General features: G+C 38.8%; 1 protein-coding gene across 1 annotated transcript; it reads left to right on the top strand.

The window, feature by feature from the left end:
* The first annotated feature begins 3,091 nt into the window (after positions 1–3,091).
* LOC148103779 (endonuclease domain-containing 1 protein-like) lies at positions 3,092–5,746 on the top strand. Its single transcript, XM_087839209.1, has 2 exons — positions 3,092–3,424; positions 5,022–5,746. The coding sequence occupies exons 1-2, from the start codon at positions 3,092–3,094 to the stop codon at positions 5,736–5,738; spliced, it is 1,050 nt and encodes a 349-aa protein (XP_087695335.1). The 3' UTR covers positions 5,739–5,746.
* Positions 5,747–8,045: the final 2,299 nt, after the last annotated feature.

The following is an 8,045-nucleotide window of genomic DNA, read 5'->3' as shown; positions in this document are numbered from 1 at the left end:
ACCTTTTAAAGTCAAAATATGGAACGTTTGCTTTATAAAAACTGCTCTCCCAAGTCTTTGAAATTCAAATCATAGGATTGTGTTTCGTGTTGGGGCTCAGGTTGGAGTCGTCACTGATGACCTAGACCTCAGAGTTAAGGGAGTTACCCGTGTGTGCTCTTTATGTTGTGTACTTCCCCATCACGTCCCACACATAATATGTATAATGCAATGCATAACATTAGAGTACTGTAGAAAATAAATAAATAATTGTATTAATTTTACAACTAAAAAATATAATAAAAGTTATACCATGTCAACATGCTGCAAGGCCAGTTTTCATTCTGTGATAACAAACATTGTATTTAGACATTTAGACTTCGACACAAGTTTGACATCAACAGCTTCAGAATAATATTGATGACAAATTGCTGACAGTGCATACTCGTCTCATAATAAAACTGCTGAACTACTCCATATTATTCATATTTAAGTAACCGAGGAAGCGTTTCCAGTTTCCACAGCCATTTTCACGTGACAGGAGTTTCAGTGATAATCTTGAGAGTGGTAAGTTAAGTCTTCTTGCTGATTATTCAGTGTATTTGTCCTTTTTTAATATTGGGTGTGCATTACATTTAAAATGTAATCTTTAATCCTCTTGAATTTTCACAGCTTTTTACATTTATGTGGACAAAAAATGAAATCATTCACTAATGCTAGAGAATTATATTTCAAAGCATTTATAAACTTTGTGACGGCATTTTAGCTCATTGTCATGGACGCCGAAGAATGAATGAGAAATGCAAAATCAGAACATTAAAGTATTTAATGGGTATAAATATTTAACTATTAAATATATAAAAAATTTAACTTAAGGTAAATCATATACATGTAATATTAAAATGCATATATACTTCAAATTATCATTCAAATGAAGATTATTAGTCATCTGAGTGTGTTGAAAACAACACATTCGGATGACAGATGAATATTTAATATTTATGAAGAAACATGAACTGACTTGAGGTGTTTGTAGGCTGTATGCTCGCTTTGTGACTTCCACCTAAATACTAAGAAAGTAACTGACCATTGAGCGTCTCCATTAGTTACAGTTGCTATGCTTGTCAACATTTGAATCATGGACTATTTATATATACTATTTATATGGTGCTTTTAAACGCAGACATTCGACTTTCATGAAAAAGAAACTAGCCCATTTTGAAAGTGATGGCAGAAACACTTTGTAAAAATGGCGGGACAGGAGCAAAAATAAATCCTGGAAAAGTAAGTGGAAAATGAAACAGTAGGAGAAGCTTTTTGCAAATAATAGATTAACTGGCAGCAAGTCAGTAACATGTTCGGGTATAAAAACATAAGCTTAGAGAGGCAGTGCTTCAGAGTAGTTCACCAATCTACAAAAGAGTAACTCTACAAAGTGCGGACAGTTTTCCTCATCTGAAAATTGTCAAGACTTTAAATACCTCATCATGTATAGTGCAAAATATAAATATCAAAAGATTCAGAGAATCTGGAGAATTCTCTCTGCAGAAGGGAGAAGGCTGAAAATCAATACTGGATGCCCTCAGGCGGCACCGCATTAAAGAACAGGCATGAATGTGGCATAGAAATAACTGCATGAGCTCAGGAACATTTTCACAAATCATTTTCTGGTAACACAGGTCAGTGTGCTATCCATAAATGCAAATCTCCTTCATTCAAATAGAAACCATATGTGATTAAAAAAAAGGGTCATCATCTAAAAGGGTCTGAAGCAAAGTGGAAAACTGTTCTGTGGACAATGAATTGAAACTCTATATATAATTTGAAAAACACTGACCCTGTAACCTCTAAAGAGCAGAGAGACCATTCGCCAAAGCCTACAGCTCTGATGGATACCAATTGGTATCCAGTGATGTATTAGTGCCTATGGAATTGGCAGCTTGCACATCTGGAAAGGCACCAACAATGGTGAAAGATATATACAGGTCAGATAAATATCCACTCCCATTCAGATGTCTTTTTTAGGGAAGGTCTTGCATATTTCAGCAAAAAGGCACAATACATCTATTACAACAGCATGGCTTCACAGTAGAAGAGTCTGGGTGCTAAATTGGCCTGCCTGCAGTCCAGACCTTCTGGGAACTGAAAAGATTTGGAGTATCATAAAATGAAAAATGCGGCAAAGAAGACCCTGGACTGCTGAGCAGCTAAAATCCAACATCGGACAAGACTGAGATAACATTACTCTCCCCAAATTCCAATAATTGTTGTCCTCAGTTCGCAGAATTGACAGGGAAGTAAATAAAAGTTTTTTGAAACATACTGCTGCCATCAAATTCAAAATGAGTTAATATTTTTTTAATTGTGATTTTTTTTCCCTCTTTAAACATTTGATATGTTTCTATGTTATATTTAGAATAAGTCACTTCGCCAGTTTAAGAATGAAATGACGTAGGACCTTCAAACTGATACCACAGGTGTATCTATTAAAAATCTCGGACGAGTTTGAATCTCACTGACCTTAATGTCACAGTATCAGAGGTGAGAGTAAGTTTTCTGAAACTCTCGTGAAAGCGATAAGGTGACAAAAGATGTTGAAATTGTTACCACAGGTGTGTCTACTGGTGCTCTAAGCCACCTGTAACCACATATTAAAACAGTACCTTATTCTATGCAAGTAAGCAGTATACTTTAGAATGTTTTCTGCCAGCAATGAATGACTTAATATCCGTCATCATAACTGTTTATTTCACTTGCTTACACCACCCTTCAACTTCTTTTTAAGCCAAAGCACACTCTCTGAGAAAGACCTACTGTGTACTTACAGGCCTTCCAAGAAAGGAAGGCCTGTAAGTACACAGTCTGCAAATGCAGAGAAGTAGAATCACAATGGCTCATTAAATGCAAGGTCACTGAGCCTTGATGTTATCGTTTCCACTTATGCAACCCTGGTACATATCTGTTGTAGAATCGAGACCTCCTGTTGTCATTATGTGTAGGCTAGCATTACTCCTCTACACAGGTTGTTCAGTCTTGTCCAAAAAATTTTAAGGTGTATTGCTGATGAGTTTTTTTGTTTTTTATCTGACCACAGGACACATCTCAGTTGAGGATGTCATCAATACAAACCAGTTTCCTGTCCATCCCTGCCCTCCTCGTCCTAGTCCTTCCAATAGATCCCACTTTAGCTGAAGTGGTGACATCAGTATCAATCTGTAAACAATTTCTTCTTGAGGAAACTCCCCCTCAGGTCCCTGGTGTCTTGGAAAGTGGAAAAATCCTGAACCAGAACCAGTACAAGCCTATTTGCCAGACTTATAAGAACAAGAGAAGGTTTTTAACTCTCTATGACATCAAGAACAAGATTCCAGTATTTTCTGCATACAAGTACATTGGAGACATGGAAATAAAGCGACCCCGCAGTCATTGGCAGATAGAGCCACAGGTAGGTCTCACAGACTGTAATAACATGGGAATAGTTGGTGATATTAAAGTCCTGTTTGTGGCACATTAGTATATGTGAGGGGGCAAACTCCTCAAGATGGGCGGTGACCATGGTGGCCATTTAGAAGTCGGCCATCCTGGATACAACTTTTGTTTTTTCAATAGGAAATGTCACAAGAAAAACAATGGTGTGCTTGGTTTCAACGTAACTTTATTCTTTCATGAGTTATTTACACGTTTCTGACCACTTATAAAATGTGTTCAGTGTGCTGCCCATTGTGTTGGATTGTCAATGCAACCCTCTTCTCCAACTCTTCACACACTGATAGCAACACCGCAGGAGAAATGCCAGCACAGGCATCCAGTATCTGTAGTTTCAGGTGCTGCACATCTCGTATCTTCACACCATAGACAATTACCTTCAGATGACCCCAAAGATAAAAGTCTAAGGGGGTCAGATCGGGAGACCTTGGGGGCCATTCAACTGGCCCACGACAACCAATCCATTTTCCAGGAAACTGTTCATCTAGGAATGCTCGGACCTGGCACCATAATGTGGTGGTGCACCATCTTGCTGGAAAAACTCAGGGAACGTGCCAGCTTCAGTGCATAAAGAGGGAAACACATCATCATGTAGCAATTTCAAATATCCAGTGGCCTTGAGGTTTCCATTGATGAAGAATGGACCCACTATCGTTGTACCCCATATATCACACCAAACCATCACTTTTGTTGTTCCAACAGTCTTGGAGGGATCCATCCAATGTGGGTTAGTGTCGGACCAATAGCGGTGGTTTTGTTTGTTAACTTCACCATTCACATAAAAGTTTGCCTCATCACTGAACAAAATCTTCTGCGTGAACCGAGGGTCCTGTTCCAATTTTTGTTTTGCCCATTCTGCAAATTCTGTGCGCCGATCTGGGTCGTCCTCGTTGAGATGCTGCAGTAGCTGGAGTTTGTAAGGATGCCATTTGTGAGTAGCTAATATCCGCCGAAGGGATGTTCGACTGTGCTACGCTGTGGGCTCTTGCTGAATGAAGCTAGTACAGCCACTGATGTTTCTTCATTAGTGACAGTTTTCTTGCGTCCACATTTTGGCAAATCCAACACTTAACCAGTTTCACGAAACTTAGCAAGCAGTTTGCTAACTGTAGCATGGGAGATGGGTGGTCTCGTAGGGTGTCTTGCCTTGAAATCTGCTGCAATGACCCAGTTGCTGCGTTCACCAGATATCAACACAATTTCGATCCGCTCCTCACGTGTTAACCTCTTCGACATGTCAATGGCTGTGAACAAAGAGAAACTTGAAAATAAAAGTTACGTTGAAACCAAGCACACCATTGTTTTTCTTGTGACATTACCAATAAGTTTGATGTGTCATATGGCCCTCTTCCTATTGAAAAAACAAAAGTTGTATCCAAGATGGCCGACTTCTAAATGGCCACCATGGTCACCACCCATCTTGAGGAGTTTGCCCACATATACTAATGTGCCACAAACAGGACTTTAATATCACCAACCATTCCCATTTTATTACGGTGTATCCATATAAATGGCCCACCCTGTATATTCATAACTAACTGTAAGCCTCTTTGCAGCTTGAGAATGAAAATGACAGCAATAACATAAGGAGAAAAGACAAAGAGAAGATCTACAATCACCAGGCTGTCGACAATGATTTCAAATCCAATGGAACATATGACAAAGGTCACATATTTCCAAGCTCTCATGCATTCACTAAAGATGACAAACTGGCTACTTTCACCCTGACCAACATTGTTCCACAAGCAAGAACTTTCAACCAGGGAAGCTGGAACAAAATGGAGAGGTGCATCAAATGTGTTATGGACAAATACTGCAAAAATAGCAGTGGTGTCACTGAAGTTTTTGTGGTAACTGGAGCACAACCCAGCTCTAACAACATCCTCAACAACAAGATTAACATTCCCTCCATGCTCTGGTCGGCATTCTGCTGCTACAGCTCCAACATGGACATGTGGATCGCTAGCGCACACTGGGGCGAAAATGTTCCAGATGAATCTAAACACAAATATCTACAAACCAAGACTCTGTCAGAACTGCACAACAAACTGAGGACAGCAGACTCTGAGTTTAACATGTTTCCTGGAACACAGTGTCCTCTACACAAGACTGTCTCACAGTTTTACCCAGATATCAAAAACTGCTTCTGCCCCTCATCCATATCAACCACTTCTGCCCCTAGCAATTTAACAACTCCCACTCCACCTTCTGGTTCAACCACATTACAACCACATCAAATTCTACTCCTAACACATCTGTTTCTCTACTTTTAACACCTTCTATTAGCTCTATGTCAGATTGGTGACCTGACCTGGGTGTGCCCCACCTCTCGCCCTATGGTAGCTGGGATAGGCTCCAGTGCAACCATTGACCCTATTTAACATAAGCAGAAGAGAATGGATGGATAGATGGATGAATTCTCATGATGCACTTTATCGTGTTTCTTCTTCAGTCACCATTTTCACTTGCTATGGGATTATTCACCTCTCTATACTTCACCCCCACTCGGACAGATTTATCAAGGTAACACAAGAACATTCACTGCCTGGACTAGCATATGGATGCTATGCACCACGTGGAATGCAAAGATACACTTAGAAACAACTCCCGTCGACAAAAATGCACAGGTCTTGCAATAAACTGATAGCAACAAAGGTTGTGACAGCTAATAAACGTATTAATACTCTCAGCTGCTTTATAAACGCACAGAAGGAAATGCCCACTGCATGGTAAGCCTCACAATGTCTAGTTAAATTGGCTGCTGTAGCGAGAAGGGTAACCAGTCATGAGATGGTGATTAAGTTTTTCGCCACAAGGTGTCATTGCTATTTAAAAATTATTCTGTGTGATCATTCTTTTTCCAGCTAACTTCATTATCGGCCCATTTATTCACCTGATTCTTCCTGCTCTTGTTCAAACTTGTACAATGTTTTAAATCTGCACCACTGATTCATCCTCTTTAAAGACAGCTTGCTGTCTTTAACAGTCTCATTATTTACTTGACTTGTTTATATGCAGATTTCTCCGAAACATGTGTTGATCACAGTTATTGACAGAATGGTATGATAAGTATTGTTTTGACTTGTGCAGGACTCGTCTGTGTCACTGTTTCACAGAACATCATCTTCAAGATCTGGCGATAAACCAAATTGGCCAGCAGGTGTCACTAGCAAAGCACCGCGTGGGTCTTTTCTTTGGCGTTAGATCAATAAGACCAACTGTCAAGAAAAATATAATTGCTTTTTCCTAATTATGATTACATTCACAGATTTTCGTTTTTATATGTATTTATATTCTCTGTGTTTTATACAGGTGGTTTTTGCCAGGCCTGCAGCGCCTGTTTTGATCTATTTGATCAAAACTATTTGATTATTGTGTGCATGCAGTTTGTTTCAGTTTCAGTTGCTTCTCTTTTTTTTTTCCTTATTTTAATCTTTTGTCTTTTACTTTTTTGTCTTTTACTTATTATTGTAGGTGGTTATTTGTTTTAGGTTTTTTTTTGATTTTTGAGTTTAACAAATTTATTTCATGAAATTCCATCAGTCATGTCAACGCAAATGCTTCACTGACTATTCACAGAACAACACATCAATTTACGGTATATGTCACATGTCATATGATTTTATGTAAAGGTAAAGGTAACAGTGGTCGCCATGGTAATCAGAGTAAGCTGGGCGAGTGGCTCCAGCAGATGCCAGGACCAAGATCCAAGATCTCTGTCCAGAGGAGCGCAGTCCTAGGAACAGCAAAGGTACTCCACTGTTAGAGGACCCGACCTTGAAGGATGAAGACCATATTTTAAGTATTTCATTAATTATTTTCCTTTTTGATTTATTTTCCCTTTAATTAGACTGGACATCACTTTAAATACTTCTAAATTTGAAACGTCCTATTAAAGAATCTCTGATAACAATGAATTAAAATTCCAGTTTTAGTGGCATTCGAAGGATGTCTCGCTTCACTGTACCCTCACCTGCTAAAACTTTATACAAGCTGCTAAATATGAAATTAAACAGCCTAGAAGATAACATAAAATAGCATGTGTTTTCTGACATAACTGAAATCTAATCTTTACGAAAAATCAGACAGTGTTACACACATAACTATGTGTTATCTGAAAATGCACAGGTGTGCACTTATGCAGAAACATTTCAGAGACACACCCAATGAGATAAAGAACAAAAAGGTTTGCAAAACAAAAAGTATCACCTGATGCAGAGTTAAGACGACCCAGCTCCAATAAAAGATCATATTTAAGCAAAGCAGCAGCTTGTTGTGCATTTAAATATTATCAGCTGTGTTATAACCATTGTGACAAAATGGTAAATTGAGAGCTAATTTACCTTTGCCACATCAATAGCAATCATGAAAGTGGGGTTTTGTTATGGGAATTTTGGCATTACAGTTTTTCTGGTTTAAGGTTTTTCATTGAGGTTATTTGTTGTTAACAATGAAAACTGTAATTAACAACTGCCAACTGTTAACACTAGATTGCCTTTAGAGTCAGCTGTGTATTGCTTGGTACAGAGACACCACATCTTTAAGAAGGGGGACCGGAGGGTGTGTTCCAACTACAGGGG

This window comes from Neolamprologus brichardi, chromosome 3 (genome assembly GCF_056152115.1).
Source record: "Neolamprologus brichardi isolate AB-2024 chromosome 3, ASM5615211v1, whole genome shotgun sequence".
NCBI classification, from domain to species: Eukaryota; Metazoa; Chordata; class Actinopteri; order Cichliformes; family Cichlidae; genus Neolamprologus; species Neolamprologus brichardi.
Note: the sequence above shows the minus strand (reverse complement) of the source record. Positions and strands in the feature narration are given on the sequence as shown.

Excerpts from the sequence above, each read along its gene's own strand:
- LOC148103779 (XM_087839209.1), top strand. The coding sequence starts at position 3,092 with ATGTCATCAATACAAACCAGTTTCCTGTCCATCCCTGCCCTCCTCGTC. Across the intron at positions 3,425-5,021 it reads ATTGGCAGATAGAGCCACAG|CTTGAGAATGAAAATGACAG; the intron begins GTAGGTCTCACA and ends GCCTCTTTGCAG.